General features: G+C 30.5%; 1 protein-coding gene across 1 annotated transcript in view; it reads right to left on the bottom strand.

Moving 5' to 3' along the window:
• The window catches only part of LOC113394951 (heme peroxidase 2), a 41,403-nt gene that overhangs the window by 5,707 nt on the left and 9,801 nt on the right, over positions 1-25,895 (bottom strand). The window contains exons 2-12 of the mRNA XM_026632445.2: positions 8,323-8,487; positions 7,556-7,716; positions 5,689-5,855; positions 3,392-3,461; positions 2,940-3,069; positions 1,604-1,796; positions 1,356-1,493; positions 1,035-1,264; positions 582-707; positions 324-476; positions 58-233 (exon numbers count right to left, since the gene is read on the bottom strand). Coding sequence (XP_026488230.2) covers positions 58-233; positions 324-476; positions 582-707; positions 1,035-1,264; positions 1,356-1,493; positions 1,604-1,796; positions 2,940-3,069; positions 3,392-3,461; positions 5,689-5,855; positions 7,556-7,716; positions 8,323-8,487 — 1,709 coding nt within the window. The remainder of the gene's footprint in view (positions 1-57; positions 234-323; positions 477-581; positions 708-1,034; positions 1,265-1,355; positions 1,494-1,603; positions 1,797-2,939; positions 3,070-3,391; positions 3,462-5,688; positions 5,856-7,555; positions 7,717-8,322; positions 8,488-25,895) is intronic.

The raw sequence follows: 25,895 nt of genomic DNA, 5'->3' as shown, positions 1-25,895 counted from the left end.
ATGCTTAAATGATTAGGTATAAAAATAATCATTATTAACTCTGTTAATGATACTCACGGGCTTCCCACAGCATGTACTCGAGTTTCTTTCTGTCAGCCATTTCCTGCTTTGCTTTGTGCAGAGCAGCAGCAAGCATATCCTGTGAGAGCCGTTCAGCTGCTTTTGCACCGTTTTCATCCCGCCACGCTGATAACTCAAGGCGACTGTGTTGAGAACATTGTTGGGCAGCGTTCCTAAGAAAAACATTCATAAGTAAGACACTACTCGATACGATACGATAACTAATGAATATGTTTTTGGTCGTTTAAACTTAGAAAACTCACAAATAGGGATCTTCTTTGACAAATGCTTTAGGTTGAACGTTGTCGAGGGAATCATCGGCGGCACATAAAAGTCCAGAAAGGGACACCTTTCTGATGGCTGCTAGTTGTTCAGGAGCGAACGATGATGGAGGTAAATCATTTTCATACCAAAATCTGATGAAATCATAACATATTATAAATTGCAGTTGAAGATAAAGCCTCTCGTTTATAAATTTAAGATTGTTATAAATAAAATTCAGAAAAAATAAATCTAGTTACCTGTCACTTTTTTTTAGGTTAGCAAACTGCATTGCTAGAACACATGCTAGAGTAGACCCAATCACAGCTCCAGACGCCGGTTTTTCCATAGCTCCTGCCATCATCAGCTCAATATCGTCAGCATTCCTGAAAAGTAGTTTTTTATCCTATTACAAAAGTTAGGTAGACTGGCAGTTGGGCCAACAGATGCTGACTGTTCTCTGATATTGGCACTGAAATATTAACCATTGTTAATGAACCATCACCCATGGAAACTATGATACTAAGTCTTTGGTGCCTGTCATTAGACTGACACACTTACGCAGCAAATCAGATGTAGCAATACTAAGTACCTTTGCATATGTCTATCGAATAAGTGATGAGTCGTAACATCCCAGATAGCTAACTAAATAACCAAGAAGAAGAGGTAACCAAATTATTATATTTTAGTAACAAGATTTAAAAAATCCATACCTGTACATATCAGCCATCATTTCTTGATGAGTCCTATCAAACCCAAGTTTTTCGAAGTCAGCGTATGACTTAATGTTAGCCATTGGATCACACATACGAAGAACTTTTAAATAAGACGGCACACCATGATCACGGGCTCGGTTGAGATGCCATTGTGCTGATGGCGTAAATCTGGAGACTTGGTGTGCACTTGTTTTAACAAGGTCATTTAGAGTTACCGTTGTATTTATCTAAACAAAAAGTAAGATGTTAAAATATGTAGTAACATAAAAGAAAAAATTAAGTCCCAAGTTAAAAATAATAATTATACTAAAATATTACCAGTTTTTCGTTCATCATAGCGTCGAAAATAGGTGCTACAGAAACTAATTCAGCGTATGCACCAGCACGATTAGAACTGGAATATCCACGCCAGAATCCGAGGGAAGTTAATTTTAACTCAGCTTTAGCCATTCCAACCTGAAATAAAAGTATTTGGTAATTTGTTAAATTCACTAAAAGTTATCCAGCATTATAATATCTGTCTTATTAAAGATAATTGCAGATAGTAATTGAAGTATTTAACTTACCTCTCCTAATAATACTGGGAGAAATTCATTGTACGTGATATGTTGGATAACAGCAGCGATTGCTCGACGGGCCTCCAAGAAAAGTGCGTTATCTTCCCAGAAAGGATTCATCGAGTACAATTCGCCAGCAATACGGTTGTGTTCCGCTAATAACGTTTTGTATAAGGGAGCGGTTGGAGAGCCATCATTGCACCTGAACAAGAAATAAAAATTAAAATAGGACCAAAATATTTCTTTTTTTGTATTGAAGTTAGTATGGCGGGCGATTGGGCAACTTGATGGTATGGTTGTAAGAACTATTAACCTTTTTTTGCACAAACCTAAGGAGCAAAATGTTATGTCCCTTGTGTCAGTATTTACACTAGCTCACTCACACTTCAAACTGTTTGGCGATTGAATATCTTATTTAGGCAAGTCCTACCGAGCTAAGTTTTTGACTACCTTAATTTTTTTGAAGATATTGCCAATGTACGATATCATGAAAACTTCAACTTGTTAGATATTGTTGAAATTTCATAACAAATTATAAAAATATAAGTTAGTAAGTTTATGAAAGAATAAGTAAAAATCATGGATCGGTAACATTTAGTAAGTATTTCTTGATTCGTAGTCAATATTAGCTAAAGCGCGAGTTAGATCAAAATCTATAGCGGAATGCAAATCATGTGAAGGTTGGGTGGGGTGCCCTTGTTTGCATACAATCCATTTCTGTGACGACATGTTGGAATTCTACTTCCATTATCATCATTCAAATTAACTAAAGCTATCTGGTTTAGTCATTGATTCTGGTCATAGTCATTGTAAAGTATCATTGTCTTTAGTAAATATCCTATAGAATCAGTCGTTTAGTTCATTACTTAAGCTACAACATACTTCCTTGGACTAAAGTTCATGGTCGTTCTATGGAATTAGTTCTTAAAGATTATTGTAACAAAATTCTGATAATTTAGACTATTTTGAAACGGTAAAATTGCTTAAAAGTTTACCATGTCCCAATTAATTGTAAACAAAAAGATATATAATAATATTAAAACAATCACTAAATATTATTTGATAAATTTAAGCAAGATTTTCAAGTGTCCTTTATAAAAATATAAAATGGAAAATTGTTTAAAGTACATATGTAGTAGCAGATGCTATTTTACAAAATAATGTACAGTCTATAAACTGAACCTAACCTCACTACATAAGTCTTACTAAACGAATATGTCATACGATAAATAATTTAAAATATATAGCCAACATCCAAATTCAATAAAAGCTTATCTATTAAAATGACTGAACTGCAGAAAACAATCCGGTTAATAAAAGAGCCAAACACGGTAGAACAACTTACTTGCGACAGGAAGCAACATCCATTTTCCCAGCATCGTATAATCGAAGTGAACGCAATTCTTTTTCAGAGCTTCCGTAAAGAGCGGATCCGTCAAGGACAGATGTCGCTAAATTCATTTGATCGCGATATTCTGTGAAGAAAAAAAAATATTTCAACTACTAAAAATATTTGTAATTAATTACTTAATAAACCTTCATATTATTATTATAACGATTTCATAAAAGTTATTTGTCGAGGAAGCTCCATGTTTCAGAGTATACTGAAACATGAAATTTCTAAATGACAGGTAAGATTTCTAAAGAAATAGATAATAATTAAATGTTGATTTGGCCAATGGACTATTTGGTATTAAGTGGTTACCTTCTTTCCCTCATCTAACTCATCACAGGTTTTCGACAACGACAGTTTGTTAATTTAGACAAAACGAAATTGAAGAGTTTTGGTAAACTTACCATATCCACAGTTATCAATATTTCTCGTCGGTGCAGAACGGACATATTCGCAATGGGAACCTTCACATTTCTGAAAAAAAAAATCGTATAAAAATCATTATAATATTTAGTTTTATTTCAACATATGTAAAATAACGTAATCTGAGTGATGCATTTCTGACCGACTTTGGTCACATTTCAATTTATTTGATCAATCAAATGTGCAAGATATATTTTAGTGTAGAACCATGTACGCTGTTTGTGCATGTGTTTAAACTTAATTTTATCGCTCTCATAATCTGATAGGACGGCAACCCGACACGAATGTAGAGACTAATTTTGTGGAATGTCTCGGAAAGGGTATAGTCATTTGGTGCGTCAAGCCTACTAATTTCTGAACTTTGTCCTATAAAGGACTTATTTTTAGAAAAAAGAACCGTATATATTAACAGAATCATAGGATTTATAACCTCATAAGCTATCCACGAGATTAATGAAAATATAAATTCAGTATATATCTATTTAGTGTAACCATTAATTATGTAGTATATAAAGAAATATAACGTCTAAATATTTAATTTAAGTTCCGGTGATTATAAAGAGTTCATTCTTACGAAAGTAATAATTATATCAAAACCGGAAAGAGCCGCGTAAAAAACTAATGAATGAGAGTTAAACAATCATCTTGTCATAGAGTGTCATCAAAGAAAGCTTGAGTATAACAAAAAGTCCATTCATCGAATTACCTTAAATAATGTCTTAAGGCGTGTTTAAACTTTCACACAACCGATGTATGTATAAAGAAGACGTAATCGTCATTTATCATTGTGTAACTTTCGTAAGCGAGTTTGACAAATCCAAGTTTGAATTAAAACTGAATGAATGAATGAATGAATTAAAACTTGAGTAAGACCATAAAAACTTTTGACTTTTCTATAAAATCACTATGGTTATGTACATGCCTTTAGTAATAAATAGCACTTAATTTAAAATGAAATCGCTATCTTCTTAAGCAATACCTAATACCGATAAAATTTTCCGCTTCTTACGTAATTTAATAGAAAACTTAAAGATATCTACACCCACGTGTGAAAGAACCTATAGTTCCTATTTCCGATCTCCGATCGGATTAGATGTCAGTCAGATTATTTCATACACGAGGCGTGGTATTAGGAACTACGATTACTATTACGTCACGGCTTTCACTGACAGGTAATAACTTATAACCTTTCCCCACGTGACCTCGCGAACTATCACGAACCATAAGACGTCACTTGAAAATATAACTTGATTTCGTTGAAAAAAATTATGACCTTTTTGGTTTAATATGCACAGGTTTTTTATTTTAAGAGAATATACTTTTTGTAGTTTTGAAATTCGTTTTCGGTAAGTATTTTAAGTAATTTATGATAGTTGAAGAATGTCATTGAACTTTAAATATTGCTTTACAAATGTTTCAATCTTAGCCCTTCAAAAATTCAACAATAGATCCGCTTAGATTTTCCGCCAGTAGAATCATTTCCATCAGTAAAATAATAATGCATCGTTATTATTCTACTGACCGAAAAATCCTACTTAAATTCAGTCCTGTAATTATTATAAAACCAATTGTTTCGTAAAATAATATTCCTAATACATGTGACTTTTTACTATCTTAACAAAAAATTAGACAAACAGCATTTTCAAGGTTAATATCCTAATTACTCTATTTTTTCTCAATAAAGGTGCGCACATGGACGGACAACATTATAATTAAGTACACTTAACTATAATTTCGGCCAAGTTCAAGCCTAAACACAAGCTCGCATCATTAGCTGCATGATTACTCGTAAACTATGCATGTGCACAATAACTTAGGCCGTACCCAACAAAAACTACGTCCGCCGACCTTCGCACCGCTGCCCACGACGTGTGAAACACGATGCGACAAGACGTATAATTGATTACCACGACTATTAAGTACAAAATTTTATATAATACCAGCGTACTTTTCATTGTATGATTTTAAGGCTACGTTTAATTTGCATTTTCAGTTCCATCGACATAATAAGTGTATTTTACGGTTGAGTTTATTTAAGATGTCTCTCAAATGTTTGTAGTAGTTTATTTATATTGGTTGCTAAAATGTTCTTATGCCAAGGTTATCTCAATGACAAATGTCTTTAAGATCGATTTAGTCCATAATCGTAATGAGGTAACAAGCAGAGTTACTTTCGCATTTAAAATATAAAGTATGTACAAAATACATATTTAAATTTATTAGCTAAAGGTAAACGAAGAGTATAAACTAATATATAAGTTTAAATCGAATGCCTTACTTTGTTGCCATTATTTGTTGCAATGAGATCATCCATAAGGAACTGTCCCCAAGCTGCAAGGATGCTGGTAACGTAGTCATGTTCCACGGGCAGTGCCAGTTGTGACACTGCTTGGATAGCGAGTGCTGGTTCGGGAACACGAGGAGGTGCAAGTGGTTGATAGATACCTGGTTAAAAAGAAATTATAATTTAAAAATTGCTTCAAATGAAAAATATATAAAATATAGTCTCGCTTATTCATACTCCTAATTGTCAGGATATCCAGTTAATCACAACACACATTAAAAACATGAATTAAAACTTTAGTAAATTTAATTAATATATATTCGTTAATCCTATCTCTAATTACTATATTTTGTGTTATAGGTATAGAATATAATTTAGGAACACTGTCGAAATATCTTTAATTATTTGTAGGCTCAATAGCTCAATGCTATTAAAGCCTAGATATTATAGAAATTAAGCGTAACTTTTGTAATAATACTATTAAATTCAGCATTCACAACCACTTTCGTTGCGATTTTATTACAAAATATAGTTAATAAAGTTCAAGACCTGCAACTGTCCTACATATTTCTCAGTCTCGATCTAATATGCAAATTAAAACGAAGTAGATCGAATATTGGCAACCGCTTAAAGATTGTTATTTAATATTGTAACAAAAACAATATTTACTTATTTTTTGTTAAAAATCTGCAAATAAATTTTTACGTGACGTAGATATCTATTTTTTAATTATCGATCAATAAATAGTAAGGAATCGTTTAATTATACGGGATAAAGATGACACTCGCAGATAAGGCTTTAGAGGTCAAATGAACATCGCTTACTTTAAATACCAGAAAATAGCAATCTAAAACTGCGCTCTTAGACTGAGCAGAACAGAGTGTAAACAAAATAGTAGCAACAGAAATTAATATTAGAAGCAATATATCGTTTGATATTATCTAAAAATAATTTCAAAGATAGGATTGAATATAGTAAAAATAAAAAAACATATTATTTTTTTATTTACGAATTAGTGATATTAAACAACGTAATACTAATACTAAAAATATATCTAATGTTTAATTAGAATTCTATAAGATATATTTAATTATCAAAACATAATATATTTCGTTAATCGATTAGAATACGTAACAGTGCAACGAACTTTAATACTCGTACCCTAAGATCCGCTTATGTCGATGAGTTTATCTTAAATTTGACTAATCACCTTGTCGGTCTGACGATACATAATGGATTTATTATTTATATTAAAAGATCGTTATAACTAAGAATTAAAAATCAACAAATTTTGTTTTCCTGTATATAATAATATACTATGCAGATTAAAAATGGTACGAGTTGTGTACGTCTTAAAAATTTGAAATTATTTATGGTAACATTTTTTAACGGTTTGATATATTTTAAAGAGAAGCAGCATTCATTGTGAATATACGGTAAAGATAGACACAGTGCGGGATTAAGCAAGCGCGGGACCCGTTGCAAATACTCTCAAAGAGCGCTGATCTGTTATGGGTTCATAAGTATGAAGTGGTTAAAAAGCAATTATATTTAGGTTACATTTTTGTGGGTAATTAATAGTATAGAAGATTACTATAGGCCCTGACAAGTACAAAAAGTCAGATATGAAATTGCTTGGCAATTTATAATTTTGATAAGAAACTAACAATATAAAACTGATACACAACAACTGACCTACACAAATTGTTTAAAAAATTACACTCAGGCAGAGATGTGTTTAAATAAGCCGGGGCCCGTAGCAATTGCTGTTCTTCTCTTGCTACGTGGGTAATCGGGCACTGGTTAGACATGTTTATTACTACTATATAGATAGTTTGATAACTGATTAATGATAACATACTATCCGCATAATTTGGGGGTAATAGTCGGATGAACACGTCCCCTCGCCGTCCCCACGGTCGGTGCCTCACGTTGTTACATTCCCCGCTCGCACTGCGATACTTGCTAGGGGGACACGGTGTGTTGCTTATTTCATCTTCTTCAGATTCTGAACAATTATGCCTGAGAAAATACAAATAAAATTAAAGTGCTGTAACTATCCTATACCAGTGTGATATAGTTAAGTACTTTAACTATGGCTCCTATGAAAAAAAATTAAATATAACACTTGCATTTTTTATTGAATTTTATTGATTAACACTAAGAATGATTGAATACATGCATGTTTCCCAAATATTATGGATTTAAACTTGGCCAAACACTTTTATTTCAATAATGATTCTTATGCTGGGTGCTGAAACGAACACATTATGTGTTCAAGAATTCCATTACATTTTCCGGTTATCCAAAAAATTCAACGATCCATATTGTAGCCGCGAGGTGGAATCAGTTTCAAACCTTCTCCTAACTCAAGATGCAGTAATGCCTTTGCCCAGCAGTGGAATAATAATAATTTTATAGACTGTTACTTTCATTTAGTTACGTTCAGTTACATAAATTACATCATTTGTATGCTATCAATGGTCTCAACCCTTGAAATAAGTTTATATTTTTACACCTTACTTTACCACATAAATATAGCGTAAGCTTTCTTTTGATAAAAAATATTACTGAATCTGTCCATCCAATGAATATATTAATTTCAATGATTAATATTGTTACACTTACGCGTCATTAGCTCCTAGTAGGAATCGCCTTTCTAAGGCTAGGGCTTCGCTGACAGCTCTTCGTAGATCACTCGGAACCGCTTGGACACTGTTGTCTTCTGATTTCGTTTTCTGCGCTTGTGTCTCTATCGATACAATTGCTAAAAGCAAAAGACTTCGCCATATCCTGCAATAGAAATATTACTGTTATTTACTGGAATTGAATTATAATATCTAAAAATTAATTTAAAAATTGTACCAAAAAATTAATGATAATTAATTTTATAATATTATAAAACGCTATCACTAACGATATTTATCGATAATTCCTTGGTATGCTTAGGGAATATTATGAAAATAACGTCGTCGAAATAAAATCCCAAACATGACATGCATTCCTCGATAAATAACTCAAGTTAAACCGAACTACATAACAATATTTACATAATAAATTACTATTATAGTCTAAGTAGAAACACATAGCCAACACATAGGAAAACCTTAGATATTAGGACAGCTTTAAATATTAAATGTTTAATTATTATTATAGTGAATAAACAACATAAATGTATTTTTAAAATAGTATATTTGCCATGGGATGAAAAAAAATTTAACCCGGCAAGCACACTAACACTACACACACTAACAAACACTAGTTGGATTCGTTTCGAAATATATCTAAATATATAAAAGATAATTTGTCTAATTAGTAATAAAATAATATTGTTAATTGGTGACTTAGTTTTAACCGGAACAACAATGTTAATGTATTTTGCATGTTACAAGTAGATGAATGACCTCTTTGATTAAAGGAAAAGTATACCGCAAAACCTTGATATAAAGTTTCCTAGTTCAAAGTCAGTTGATGTAAGTGACTCGGGCAAAAAGTGAAAATGAATTTAGTTTGTGTTTAAGTTTAAGGATTATATTTGATAGATATAGATAAGCAATTGTCTACAGGTTAATACACTATTAATTATTGAAATACTATAAGGCTATAAATTTATCGTTATTATACCTTTAAATAAAATATAAATAATTAAAATTTAATATCGTAATGGACTGTTGCTGTTTATGCAAATTTCAGAATATAATTAATTAAGAGGATAGAATTTAATTTAAAAATTAAACAATATAATAATTCTTTACTTATAGGATATTAGAAATATTTCTGAACTAGAAAATAATAAACAACAACAATAAATTAAAAGTGAAAAATTATTAATTAAAATTTTAAATACAAGTTTATTTTTATATAATAGCTTGAAATTTATTAGTTTTTCCTTAAAGTTAAATAAAAAAGAAATAATTAAATAGTATAAAGACATAATTATTATTTATTTAAGTATAGTTGCATAGATTGCAACTAGTTTAATACATAATCGTAGCGGCACTAAGGGCTTGGCGCAAGAGTCTATGAAACTATGAGTTCGATTTAAATTGCGACAAGATTGATCGCCGTTAATCCACGTGACTGGTTCTGATTCAGGAAGTGACAAAATACTGGTTAGTCACGCGCTACACTCACCCACGTAATAAACCCTAAATATAATATCAAAACAACCGTCTGCCACCACATTTATATTCATTTAAGATTAGCTTTTCATTATTACGTCAATAATATATACCAGAATTTTGTTACATAATTTTTTTTTCTTAAGTAATGATTTCGTGTACCTGTCGAAGATTTGTTTTTCTTATTCCTAAAAACTGGATATTTCGATACTCAAAGTTGTTTTTACCGATATTAATTTTAAAAAAAAAAAACATGTTTTTAAGCCACAATAGCACAACGGCTTACAGGTCGCCTAGCGATGTGAAAGTCGCTGGTTCGATCCTGACCCCTTTGACCAAAAATAAAAATAAAAGTATAACAAAGTAAGGATTGTTAAGTAATAAGACAGCATTTATCTGAATAGTTATACCTTTCAGTCCATATTTAAATCAGGTTTTAAATATAAATCCATGCCAGTAAATTCCGAATTAGGTTAATATGAAAAAAATATACATAAAAAAATATGTAATCGTGATTATATATGACACGATTATATATGACAAAATTCTTAACTATTTATATGCAAATAATTAATTAAAATAAATTTAAATTTCATCTGAAAATTAACAGTCATATTAATTCATTCAAACTTAAATCAAACGTCTGTGCGTGTTTACGTTCTTTAGCCTCAAAAATATAATTATATAAATATGTTGACAAATAACACTATTATGATTGTTACATGTTAGATTCCCGGGCGGAATCTAACTACAACTAAACTTCGCCTGCGTATGGAAAATTTCTAGATTGGTTGAGAAGTCTTGAAGCAAATTAGCTCACTTTGACAATTATAACAATAATTAGGATAATTTTGTTTAATTATAGTAACAGTCTCAGTTTTCGAATTTCAAATCAATCATGACAGCTTCGATGATTTCTTTGTCTGGCTTTGGTTGGTTAAGTACAAGCACACTATTAAAGTAGAATGGTATTTTTCGATTGTCAAGCATAGCGGTCTCGCAATCCGTAACAAAGTTGGCTCGTTTGTTTTAGTTATTTTGTCGAGCGGCACTCTATCTAAATATATAAATAAACTAAGCATGACAGAAAGAAATATGTGTTTATCTACACGCGCTCAAGATACGTCTATTAGCGAAGTAGTAAACGTTTGAGTACAATAATCAATTGGGTAAATTGAAAAAAGTCTCCCTCGATTTAGCCTTAAGCTTAAACTTTTGGTTTTGCGCCGCCAATGAGTATGTTTGAGTCAAGATAATAAAACTTTTTTAACTTGACTTTTTAAATATTTATATAATTTCAGATTGCATGAATATAACGAAGAAAATTAAATATTGAATTTTTTTTTTAAGAAGTTCAATTCGTAACCATTTAAAAGTAGAGTAGGCGTTTTAACTATTTAACGAAAGAAAGTTAAAAACAGTTGCAAATGGGTAGCATCTAATTTGAATAACAAGTGAATACTTTCCTGATGTTCCCATTTCGTTAACATTTGCATCTAAATTGTTAGATATATTCCATTGTTTTAAAAATATTTATATTTCAAAACGAATTCGTCTTCATTTGTGGAATTGAACCATAAATTAAAGTCATGTAATTGGCGAAAAATAATGTCAAACGTTGGATCGTACGTCGGACATTACGAAGTTTTGCCACAAGCATATTAAGTTCATAAATATGTGGAACAACTTCGTATATTATAAATGTTAAACAAAATACGTTTAGATTTATCAAAAGTGCGCGTATATAGACATCCTTGAAGACTAGACTTCAGCTCAAGGGCCTCGACATTCGCAATGTCACCCTACGACTTTCACATAGCTTAATGTAATATGTCATATAATTTATATTTAATCATTCAAACTGTTAACCTTTACTGCCTTTAGTTGTTTTATTAAAAAAAAAATGTGATTAATATTCTTAAGTAACTATAAATAAATTGAGCTCCCAGACGCAGGTTCGATAGAAAAAGGTATAGCCGACATGTTCAATAATTGCGTCATAGCTGATACATAGAACTCATTCATTATTTATGGTCGAATCTTGAAGTTCAATGAACCAATTAATACACATAGTAGACCTACATATATGACCATTTAAAGATCTAATAAGTTATAACCGTCTACGGCACTGACCCGAATGTCTTAACATTATAGTGCCAATGTCAAAAACGCAACAGAAATGAACAAGTAGCCTCGATTGATAAAACGTGAAACGAAAGTACGTTGTATTCGCCAATAATACGTGACCGATGTGAGAATACCATAGGATAAAAATGTATTGAGCAAGGTCACTGTGACGAAACGAAGGGGAAATTTCGATTGTATAACTGTGATGACTATGTTTTACTAATCATCGTAAAATGGACAATTAACGTTCTAATGTTTTATCATTATCGGTGGTAGGGGCTTTTCGAGTAGTATTTCACTACTAACTTATTCTTCTAATAGCCAGCAATAATTTGTATCGGTTTGAATGGTAAGGGATATCGTCTGATTGGCAGCTCGTTAACGGCACAGTAGTGACTTGTGCCAGTGTCTATCGGTTAAGTATAACTAAAAAAAAATTGGCATGTCTGACATTCCTCAAAACCTACAACCACATAAATTGAATTGTTATTATACTGTACTTGTTGTCGCTCGCAGATTCGTTTTAAGGATTAGTCTTTAAGCGTTAAGCGTAAAAAAATGGCCTATGTCCTTCCTTAGAGTTTAAACTTGCCTCATACGAAATTTATACTATTAGAGTAGATTAAATATATAAGATGTTTCCCAAAAACTTTTCTACCATCATGAGATTAAATATGTAATTTTTTCGTTCACACACATAATTAAATAAGAATACTTATAATAATTATGATAAGTGGGAGGGAGTATTTATTTTTATACACCTTTATATAAATACTTAAGAACACGAAAACTAATATTATGCATTGTTTAGAATGACTATGCTTGCAATATTTGAATTTCCAATTCGGATAAGGGATGTAATCACACAAAATTGCATTTAATGATCTTCTTTTCAAATTGAAATTCGTTTATTAAGTAAATAATTATTTATTGCAATCTTTTTCGAAGTAGTTCGTAAGTAAACGTGATCGAGGATTCTCAAGATAACCTTTTGTTATTTCGAAAAGGTTACAAAAACAGTCAAATGATTTACACAGAGTTGTGCCTTCGTTAGATTTATTGATGTTTGGTTTGTACTTTATAAACTTCAATACAATTTAAAACCATATTGTAATCGCAACTATTGTCGTGTATGTAGAATTTCTTCACGATTGACGAAGAATGAACATGTATGCTGTTCTAAAGTCAAAAGTTAAAGTTGATAGATACATATGTGGAATAATTTTATCCAATATACGCACAATTAATAACATTTCTTGGTAGGAGGGCATTTTTGCAAAACCCGTCTGGGTAGGTACCACCCACTCATCAGATATTCTGCCGCCAAGCAGCAATACTTGGTATTATTGTGTTCCGGTTTAAAGGGTGAGTGAGCCAACTGCAGGCACAAGGGATATAACATCTTAGTTCCCAAGTTTGGTGGCACATTGGCGAAGTAAGGTTATGGTTAATGATTCCAACAGCGCTAATGTCCATGGGTGGTGGTGACCACTAAACATCAGGTGGCCTATATGCGGGTCCGACTACTCATTTAAAAAAAAACATGGTTTTATTTATTGAGCTTGCCAGGTGTGAAACAGTGTGCTTCAATCGTATGTAACTTTTTAGTATGTATATGATTACGATGAGTACCTATATTATATTATATTACAATGTATTCAACACGTTTATCAGTTCGTGATAGACATTTTTATTACATTAAATTCAATTAAACGTTAAAAATTCCCAAATTAATACGTCAAATATAAAAGCATCTTCGATTTGGAAATTTACCGATGGAAATACGAATTACTAATTCAACGTCCGGTTAAAAATCAACGTAGGATACTTAGAAACGATCTCGATTTGCCTTAAGCGTAGAGATGAAAAAAAAAACTCCTTCCAATCACGTGGTGATGACCTCACGTCGGACCAGACGACCTCTGTTGTGAGGCGGAATACGAGTATTATATTTAGGTGTAAACATCGCGCTCGAGTAAAACAATTAAAAGCAATGATACTAAAAATACATAGGTAATAAAGATTGATTACCTGTTTTTGATATTATATAGTTCTTTTTCGAAGGAGTATACGTAATCTCAATTCGTTTTTATCATAGATAAAAGGTTTTTGTTAATTAATTGAGAACATATCTTACATACAAACTGCTGAATACCAGGATACCTTACAACTAGCGGTTTGTATTTTGGAGCTCGCTACGGTACCATTTGCTGAAGCACCACAACTGTATTCACAAGGAGGTTTTAAAACACACTGCACCGATAGGCGAATGATGTTCTATTTCTGAAGTACTAAATGCATTGTATTATTTTTAACTGCAAGATTTCCTTGAATTTAATCTATTTTATTAATTGCGTGTGAAATTTACGTGCATTTTTTCCTGTTGAAAATACAAAGGTAATTGACGATTGACGATGTTAGTGCGAACAATTATATAATGTTATATTAGTTAATAATTATATAGTCTTTTTTTTTTAAATATATGTTACATTAACTTCATGGTGCTTAAAATTGTGTTTGGAAATTTTATATTATATTATTTTAAATTTATATTTTTTTATTTTGTTTATGTTTTTAATTAAGCATAATATTTTTAAAAAAAATATAGGATTTAAAATTAATTACATTGGTTATTGGTTTTTAATGATCGTCTATTACTTCACTGACAGAATCATTCTGTTACCCTATAACTCATTTCGAGCAAATAGATTAATTAAATTTGATTTATATTTACACATTTGTATATATTTAAATAAACATTCAATAATTTATGAATTATCGTTAGAGTTTTATATTCTGACTTTGATTGATAAACTCATCGTTTGAACGATTAACATTTTTTTTTTCTCAATATAGTATATCAAATTAGACTAATTGTAAAGAAAACTCTGTAAATTTATTTAAGTTCTCAATATAAATATTAAAAAACATTTAAAAAAACATTAGACTTAATTAATTGATAATTATTATTATTATTTTATTTGTAGTATGAATCTGAGAGGAGAATTGTTGAATAATTGTAAGCTCTAAATGAATTAGAAAAAAGTTAATTATGATATAAATGTTGCTGCTATTTTAAAATAATTATATATTTATAATATATAAATATAATTTATAGAGTTTGAATTTAGATCTATAAAGACATTAAGTCTTTCAAGAATTACAAGTATGTATTGTGTAAATGCAATTCAAACTTACATTGTATTCTAAAATCTATCATAAGCATGCTAATTACTCAAGATAGATCTATTCCCACAAGAAGGCGCGCCCATTTACGTTAAATTCATTAATTTTTAATAAAATAAATTCAACAAATATAAAAAAAATATTTACTTTACTGTAAGTCGTCTCACGCACACTAAGACATTTTGTAAACACTAACGTCATTCACTCATATACACTATAAGACAGAGGGGGCACGGCTTCGTTAGTGAATAGGTTTATAAAATAGACATGAGAATTTTTAAGTTTTTCGTTGCTATGAATGTGTGAATTAGGACTAAAGTTAATTAATTCACTGTATGTTTATTGTTCAGACAATTCAACAATATTTATAACTGAAATCATCTTGTTTTATTGTTTATTAATTACTCGAACGTTATGTGAATACACAAATAATTATTATAATTACTGTAAAATATATATATATATATATATACTTTCATAATAAACCTAGAGAAACTTATTGAATGTTAAATCTAGTTTATTTATTTACACTGAAATGCAGGTTACGTATCCCGCTAAGACTCTTAGGAGCGAATTTATAAGCACAAAAGATACACACAAACTGTTGTCAAATATCAAATACTTCTCATATATATAACTATAGCCAAAGATTGAGAATGTTCATATGATATAGGTTTATTTTTTTTTGGAACACAGATTTATACTGGAAAGTTTAAATACAGATAATAAAAAAAATATAATAGTTCCAATAATGTTTTTATTACCTATTTGAATTTGATTAAAAATCACATACATAAGCATTGCGAAGTAATTGCTTGCGAAACATAAAATGATGGTATTCATGTTAATTGGTTAAGATTACATTCATTTACGTTCTAATATATGCAAATTAAATGGTTACTGTTCATATATCCTTATTTTCAAAACTATCAGTACACAATTAGTTATGAAGAAAAAAATTGAATCGAGTTTTTTATTGGCGTTCGCACGCAATGTTTGATATAAGATTAGGGTTTACTCGATTATTATTTTTTATTATTCAGTTACTAAGTAATTATTAGTTACACTTCTAATGCTGAATGCGATCACGATAGTAATAAACAGTAGGAAAAACAAACTGAACTCGGAAATAATACATTTCATGCATAAGTGTTACAAAACGGGGACTAATTTCTGTTGGATTTGTTCTACAATATATCAAATTTAATTGAAGTTAAATACATACAGTATCCGATATAACTCGTGGCTGCAGATTAATTATAAATAGATTACTAATAATTCGTCTCAGATTCTGCGGTTAGAACATTTTGAGGAAACTCTGCATGTATCGGATAAATATCTGTCACAGTCATTAAACCTCTTTGGAGCAACGTGGTGGATTGAGCTGCTAACCTTTTCAAGGAGAGGAGGCCAGCAGTTAATTCAATGACGTAATACATGATTTTTTTTTAGTATATAGATGTTAATAAAGAAACGATGGTTTTGTTGAATAAAAAATAGCATTTGAAATCGAATTTTCTACGTAAACTGGTGATAATTACTGATTTGTCATGTTCGATTGGCTCACCCATTGCAGGTTTGTAAATCACGTGACGGTACAACCCGACAAATTTGAAGACCATCTTTAAACAACAGAATGAATAATGAATAGACAACTTTTGTTCGTGGAGATTAACACGGCGACTCCAGATGAGGCAACTGTATCTTGCGAAAATCTATCGGCGCGGGGAAAAACGTTACCTCATGTAACAGCTTGTTTTATGCTGTGTGTAATATAGGCTTATTATTAGACATTTACATGTTACCACATGTAATATATTTAAGTAATAATATAATAAACGGATAAATTAAAGATAAAAAATTATAATATACAATATAAGAAGATATAGATCTTGCGATTTCTTTAGAGTTATCCTAATGTTGTTTTTATAAGTAAGTATAGTTTTATTATTTTCAACTTATTAATTAATTTTATTTATCATATCAAAATCTTTAATAAAATCGATTGTCAAATGTTCAATTTGACAATCGATTTGGGATCCGGTTCGGAAAAGAAAATATCCTGACCTGAGAAAGACTGGCAAATGTAATTCTGCGGGTTGTCAATTTGTTATTGTTTACATATATTTATGAGGCAGTCGAGAAAATTATCTACTTGGTTATGTATGGTCACTTCTGTCCTTATACTGTCATTGCATGAGCTGCGAACCCCTTACAGTGTCATCGTGCCATCAATCACAGGATATAAGATTATTTGTGCCAGCCACTGGCTTACTCCTATTTGAATCGGAGTACTGCAATACAAACTTATACATAAATGGAGTAACTGACTAGGTTCAGAAAGATCTGCACAAATACCACTACAACTGTGTACAATTTTAATAAAATAAAATTATAAAAAGTTTTTTAAAAGATTCCGACTTAACTTTAAGAATAATCTTGAATTTATCTAAAATTAAGGTTAAGTGTGTAGAAAGATGATTCAAGGTAGGTTCCGTTCTTTTGTTTATCCGTTTTTATTAGTGGTTTTTATAGTGACTTTGCAATTAACTTGTCAATACCTAAGATAAGTTGATTGCCCTCTAATTACTTCCTAACATGCGAATTGTACGCACGACCTTTATGGTGCCGATATCCATGTTTGGATATACTCGTACAAAGCGAACTTATATTGATTAATTTGCTGATTAAAGTACCGAATTCTTGGTCATTTTAATTAATATTATATTTATATACTAGTAATCTTTGAGTAAAGCTTTGTAGTCCCTGGTTTTATTGTTATTTTAAATTTATTATTTCAATACATAATCACATATAGGGTCCTCATATGTCAGTTATAATATTGCATATGAGTAATATGTTTGATATTTTACCAAAGCTCTTTATTCGATTTTTTTTATATTAATATGTTCTAGAGATGAGGGATATAAATGAACAACAGACTTATATACGTATATATATTTATAAGTAAAATACCACAGACTAACTCATCACGGGATCTCCGAAACTATAGATCCAATTGGCTTGTAATTTAGCATAGTTATTCCTTTCGCGAAGTAGACGCTCACTAAGAAAGGATTTTTGAGTTATTTCAACTTCAATTTGAGTGGGAACTGAACTTGGTATAAATGTTACCCGTACGAACGGACGACTAGTATCCTCCTTAATGTAATAAATTTCAACACTGTCGAACTTTGTGTATCAAAACATTTACAAAATAACACTATTATCTTTTATAAGGGTAATTGAATAATGATTAATTCGGTTTAATAATGTACCTTTGTGTTACTTGACGCATAAATATAATTAAAAACACAGTTTTAACTTTTAATTTATTTTATTGTAAAAATAAATACATGTAGTCTATTTCAACCACAATAGGGCAAAAGACAAATAAACAACATTTGAAATCAAATCGAGGGGATATCATTGGTCGAGAGCTTGAATAATCTATGATATTTATTATGGTATTGCCACAATATGACCTTTTGAATGTCGACGGAGATGTTATCGGAATTTTGGAAGTAAAATAAATCTTGGTAAAAGTAGTTAAGTGGATTAGTGTTGTATTATTAATAAAGATATATTAACCAAGAACTGTTAGTAGTGTATTATATATAGTAGAACAATATATCGTGCATTAATAACAGTTCTTCTAGCTATATTTGTATGTACATCGAATACGTAAATCTGAGGTTTATTTATAGTTATGACTTCTTTTATTTTTAAGTAAGCTATTCGGGTTGGAAAAATGTGTTTTTAAAGATAATACAGGATCGTTAAATTTGGAAAATGGGCCTATCTCTTTTATTTACGGGAAGTTTATTTACAGACACTAAAGGTAGGTATAGTAATGAATTGTACTGTGTATAATTGTATTAAAAATTGACGATTAAAGGAGCAAAAACAAACAATAACACTCAATAAATGGTGTAATTAAATTTAAATAAAAAAGAAATATTCCTGTTATTTAATAATAATTTTCTCATTATAACTATTATGTTATTATAATAATGTATAATATTATGAGTTATTCGAAATATGAAAATGATTTCCGATTAATAATTACTTCTTTGAGCTTATTTTGTAATATTGCGTCTTCGAAGAGATCGAAACCGTTAAGTGATTAATTGCTTGTAATGTCTAGTAGGGTTCTTTTGAATCTTTATTTTATGGCACTTAGGCTTTTTTAGAAGTCATCTCATAATTCTTGAACCAATACGTTATACCGAAAAATATCTTTCTTATATGATTAAAAACAATTTATACGATTGAGTTGGAAACATTGCCCAATCGATATTGGTCCGTATTTTTAAAATTAAAATAATACAGTGGTCCTAGCTCTTAAGAAACCATGGAACTATTCCATGTATTTTTAATTAAATATAGGAAGATTGACAAATGGGTCACCCAATCATTGTTAAAGCCATCAATGATGAGTCTTGGCCTTGGCCTGTAACTACACGGGCTCCTTCACCTTTCATACCGGAACACGGTTATTTTTCTCATTGCTGCTTGAACATTAATTTAGCTGCAACATGACCAAGAAAAATCCAATTAAAATATTTTTACACAATTTTGCACATTCTTTAAGTCCTTATTGAACCGAATGTTATTATTAATTACATAACAATATACTAACAAATAATCTCACCAATAGCTTTGATATTTTCAAACGTATTAAAATGCTTACTTTTATTTTACGAGTTTTTAAAAATAATATTATAATACGATCTAAATGTTGATCAAAGTATTATTTACTCAAAATAAGATCGTAATCTCTTAAGAATAAAAATAAAGTATAATCTTAAAAATAGTTTTAACATATTTTATCTCTAAAGTAATTTATTATAGATAAAAATACGACTTTAAAATTTGTTTTTATTTCAAACGTCTTTTTGTGATCTATAAAATTCTATATTCGCGCTTTTAATACAAATTCATTATAATAAGAACATTTCGAGTCTTACTACACATTATTCAAAATTAAACTTTTTAGTGGTATTTTTAACCTCATAAATTATTCTACTATAGTTAATAAATTAATGTCATTTTTAATTTACCGTGAATAAATAGATAAATGATAATAAAATAGATAAATCTGTTGACTTTAATGAGAAAAGAAAACGGTAGTATTGCTTAAGTAGATCCTAAGGCGATTGCATTGTTTCATTGTATTAGCTGATTGTGGCTTTGAGTTTTTTTTGTCTTAATTTCTTCGCACCCTATTGAGCAATTTAATTCTTGATGTATACAACCAACAATATACCGGAGTCGTATTAATGTTCGTTTTTGAATGTTAATTGATGAATTTACAGTTTTCCTTTAAGAAAAACTAGGCTTCTTAACAACGATCATGAATTGTCAGAAAGTAATATATGATATTTACTATTGTAGTTCATCATCCACCTGCCCTTATCCCAATTTTACTTGGGGTCGGCGCTGTATGTCTTCTTCTTCCATTCTTCTCTGTCGGACGTCATCTCACAAGTAACATTCTTTCTAACCATATCGTCTTTCACATAATTGTAGTTATAGTCTTTAAGGGAAACGAAATACGTGTCAGAAAAGGATGTCGTCGTAAGTCGGTTTCACGAGTGAAATATGAAGGGAGTTCTCACAGAATAACAGTGCTGTATTTAATTATGAAAGTCTAGTCCATACAACGCACAACCGAAAACGGTGGGTTTAGCAGGCTGAAATTTTACAGGAATGTGTATTGTGGAATACAAGGCAGAACTAAGTTTTTCAAAATTTATCTCATAAGGGGTTTAATTAAATGGGCGATGAAACTTTTTTTATCTAAATTATATTTTTTATAGAAATTAGATTAGACAGTATTTAGACTTCTGTTTTTAATTAAAAGACCAACGATTTAATATTTCCCGATTGGATATTCCATCGGGTACGCGGCTAGTAAGTGTATGAAAAAACTAAAAACAAACCTTTGAACAACAGTTTAACCATTAAAAATTTCCATTTTAAAACTACCAAGTATACAACTACATATATACCTTCTCTGTATTTATATCATATGCGTTATAATACACTAAAATATATATAAGCTTATTCCACGTAAACTAACAGATATATTGTAATTTATAAGTCATATATAGTAGCACTAAATTTTGTAATTACTGATTAAGAATGCTGAAACATTTAGGTATCATATTCTCATAAATAACGTACAAAGTCACTCCTCAAATTGTACCGGTTATATTTACAATGTAAATATTGTCTAAGCATTGCTCAATAAAATGGTAATGATATTAAATTGAAATGTTTAACAGTATCTGTCATCTGATGTCGTTGAACTTTATCAAAATCATATCCGTTTGAGTCATAAGGATAAAGGTATTTCCTTTGTCCTATTTGTCATTCTAAATTCATATAGTAAGTATTTTGATTCAAGGTAATAAATTAAGTTTTCAAGTTTTAGGCTAATCGCTTCGATAGCCTTCGTTATATCTCTGAGGTTAAAGTTTCAAAGCCAATTGACAACAAAATAGCTGTAACTACGTGTAATATAATGGTTATGATGATAAATTCAGAAATAACGACGTGAATAACGCGTATATTATTAAAAAGGACATCAGAATATAAAAAGGTTTGCTTATAATATTGAGTCAAATGTTTCACATAAGAAGTGCATTTAGGAGTTACCTAAATGTATAACTGCAAAAATTCTAGCTGTATATTCTCAATAAATCGTATCTAATACCATTTTGTTATAAGTATTTTATTTTTCTGACATTTTAATTAACATTCTTTTAATTGTCCAGACAACGTCAACCACGTTGTTCCTCTCTACACGTGAAGCATCGTAACTTTTATTGTATAGCTTATTAAAATATTTTTCGAAGCAACGTTGTTAAGCAATCATTGTACATTAAATATTTAATATTATTATTATAGTAAATACAAAAAGAAAATATTAAATTAATAAAATAAAAAAAAAAATTATGACGATCGCTCCAAGAATTAAAATGATTAATTAATTTTATTTTAATTAAAAGCTATTATCATGATATTATATGTTTATGTCGTGACGAAATTTGTTAAAGTAATTTATGACTTTAGCAAATATACAGCTGGTATATTAAGGTAATCAATTAATTAACTGTCAGCCTCAGTACCATATCAAATGATTACTAATTACCAAACTGTTAATACATGTTAATTATATTGGATACAATACTTTATTTAAGAGCTTTATCATATTGCTGGTCAATCTTAATAGTCATTCTGTGCATATTTTATTTTTGACGTTTAATATCTTTCCTCTCGCTCCTGCAAACTGGGGCAGTGATTTCGTGAAAGGGGACGGAAATGTGTAACAGGAAGTCAATGAGTACGCGCGTTGCTAGAGTTGGTCGTCCGATAGTACGAGCCCGTTTTCCGAGAGGATAAAATGTTAATTTTGTTTATATTATTCTTATACCTACCAAGGTGAAATGTCAGATGTTATATATCACATGAGACAACTGTAAGGCTGCATATTTAATTTGTTGATGTTTTTTTTTTAATTTATCATGGTTCGGTAGTCGAGCGTATAGGCCAGCTGAAAGTAAGCGGTCACGTTCTCCCTGTGATACTGACACTGTAATAAATCACTCCTTACATGGTCAATATACAGCCAACTTTGGGATTGAAGATATGCCTCTTTGCATGATTGCATATATGATGAATAAATTTATTCATTCATCCTTTAAACTGCAATATAGAAACACGAATGAACGGTCAAATAAACTCTGCATCCATGGTACTTAAGATTCTGTCTGTACCAAGACGTCATTTTCAATACTGTAATGTATCATTTCGATGGCGGTATAAAATGTTGATCTCCTTCGTTTTGTTATTCATATAATAAATTAATTAATAACACTATATATAAGAAACATGATATCTTGGAAAGCAACATTAGTTTTAATTAAATACATATTTGTACAATATTTTCGTAATATACAATTTTCCTTGTATATATTTTTAGTTTATAATAGCGAAGACTAGTCTTAATATAGTCTATGAAAAGTAAGACGTATGCTTCCGGTAGAGTGGAATCCTAGCGCCTTCCTATCTCACACGTGGGTATTATGAGAGCCGAGTAAGAGATTTTTGTTGAGAGTATAAGTAGTCGATAAAAGCATCTCAACGGGGCAGGAATAGATTAATAATAATATTTTTTTATATCCCATACATTAGTTTAGTTTAGACAATATATCATCATCATCATCCACTGCTGGACATAGCCCTCTCCAATTGCACGTCATTGTGATCTCTCTTCGGCAACTCGCATCCAGCTCCTGCCAGCCGTATTGCGCAAATCGTCACTCCACCGTGCCTGAGGACGTCCTACACTACGTCGTACATCTTGTCTACGACAAGACAATATATATCTTATGCAATTATTATTAAAGTTGACAAAGACATTGTAGAGTACAGTATGGTTATCCTGGCTAGATTAAGAATATTATTATAATGATATAAATATTCTACCAGATATTTTTTTTATTTATATAACCGTCAGACCTCAAACGAATAGAGTGTGCCAACAGAAAGACGCTAATGATGACATCCTATGGATAGTAAATACATTTAATATAATATTGATTCCCTATTCATTTTTTCAATTTCCTTCTTTTAATTTAAATAAAATGAGATCATGGTTCAAACCTGTGCTAGTATTACTGAGTTAAAACATGCCGTATTAGCCTTGACGGAAGAGAAAAATGAAGCTCTCTTTTTAGATGGGGGAACCTTTGCCTAGCATAGGATATGAACAGATTAGTAACAAAGATGTTATGTACGAGTACCTACATGTAATTTCGGATCTGGATATCGATATGGATATATAAATTATATTTTACTGCATTTAAATACGATTATCAGATTTTTTAGTTTTTTTATTTTATTTCGGATATCCGATATGGTTACGGTGACGCTGCTTCATCCCTAATTAGAAGCTAATGACAAATTTAAACATCAATTTCGGTAGTTTACTAGTTACTTCAGTAAAGAAAACTTTATGTAATAAATCTTAAATATAGTTAAATTATTTCATTTGGTTACCAGAGTAAATTAGCATTTTAATTTGTGATTCACATATATATACAATGAGTCCGAGTGCTGTCGAATGTAATAGCGTAAAATATTGTGTAATAGGCGAGGAAGGAAGAATATTAACAGTTGTTATGCGGTAATGTTGAACACGCGGACTTACCTAAGCCTACGTGCTCGTAACATTAGGTCAATAGCCACTCAAACCACAACAAACGTCTGCATTCATGTCCATAAATTACTATTTACGTTTACATTATTAATTTGTACGGTTTGTATGTTTATTTTGTTAATATCAAGAATTCACTCAATACTTTCGAAGTAAAATTGGTTCTAGATAAATACGAAACAAAAAAAAAATTGCAGCACAAAATATTCATATTTTAAATTGTTTAATAGTATTTTCGCCAAACAAAGTACTCAGTATTATTGTGTTCGGTTTGAAGTTTAATTGAGTGAGTATCTACAGGCACAAGGGACATAACATCTTAGTTCCCAAGGTTGGCACATTGGCGATGTAAGGAACGGTTAATATTTCTTACAACGCAATTTTCTATGGGTGGTGGTGACCACTCGTCCGACAACAGATACCATAGAATAAAAAATTAAATCCTGTTGTATATTATTGTGTGTGTTATTAAGTTATTTATTCGCATGTAAAATTAGCCTATTGTTGTTATATATAGTGTAACAAATTGATTGTAGTTCTTATTAGTTCTTCTAGTTTATATCGTGTTATTTAATGTTGGCTTCCTAATAAAATAAACAGGTACAATAATATTACAAGTATTGATGAAATTTATGGGTTATAAATAACTTCACGATACAATAATTACGTATTATGACAATAAACGTAGCAATAAGCATAAATGTCAAGCAATTTAGAATACTGCATCGGTCTTTATTTATTGAAATGTACTTTGTTTATGTATGCGATCGACCAGTATAATCCAAATGAAATTAAGCTGCAGGGCACTAGTGATGATATCATTCTAACCGATTTCGGCTATGGCGACCAATCTGAAAGGAGAGCAGTCAACCACGCAAGTCATGTCATGGTGCAAACATGTGGACTATGGTACGTCTAGTCGTCTATTTGGCTGGTCTGTGGTCATTGAATAGGTCTCCTTCTCTCGTAATCCGATGGGACAGCAAATGCAATACGACCGGAAAGATTTCAGGCGCGTGACTAACGGCTTAACGTGCTTTCACAATTTTAACACTAAACTGTAACTTTTTATCGATCAGATTTGGGCTTTCAACCCACAAACTTGGTATTTGCGACCTTATATCTATTTATTATAGCAATGAGGCAGTAATAATAAAAACAAAATAGATAACTAATTTTAAATATGCCTTTGAATCTGACAAAACCTTGAGCTGGGTTATTGATAGTAATTACTTATACTATTTGAAATTATATTTTTAAATGAATGTAATGTCCTTATGTTTTAAAAAGTCTGGTAATAATTATTGTTGTTTTAAGGTAGATTCACAACATTACTGTACATTTCAAGGTAACGAAAGTTGTCACTCTCAAATTGTACAAAAAATAGATAAATGAAAAAGTCTGCGAGTTTTATCTTAATGACAAACCTTGAACAATTTCGGTTGCCAAACTTCATGCACTAGTTCCTTAAGCACTTCCTTTAACTATGTATTAAAATAATTTTCAACATAGGTGTCTGTTATGAATGCATTTAATTTTGA

This window comes from Vanessa tameamea, chromosome 9 (assembly GCF_037043105.1).
Source record: "Vanessa tameamea isolate UH-Manoa-2023 chromosome 9, ilVanTame1 primary haplotype, whole genome shotgun sequence".
NCBI classification, from domain to species: Eukaryota; Metazoa; Arthropoda; class Insecta; order Lepidoptera; family Nymphalidae; genus Vanessa; species Vanessa tameamea.
Note: the sequence above shows the minus strand (reverse complement) of the source record. Positions and strands in the feature narration are given on the sequence as shown.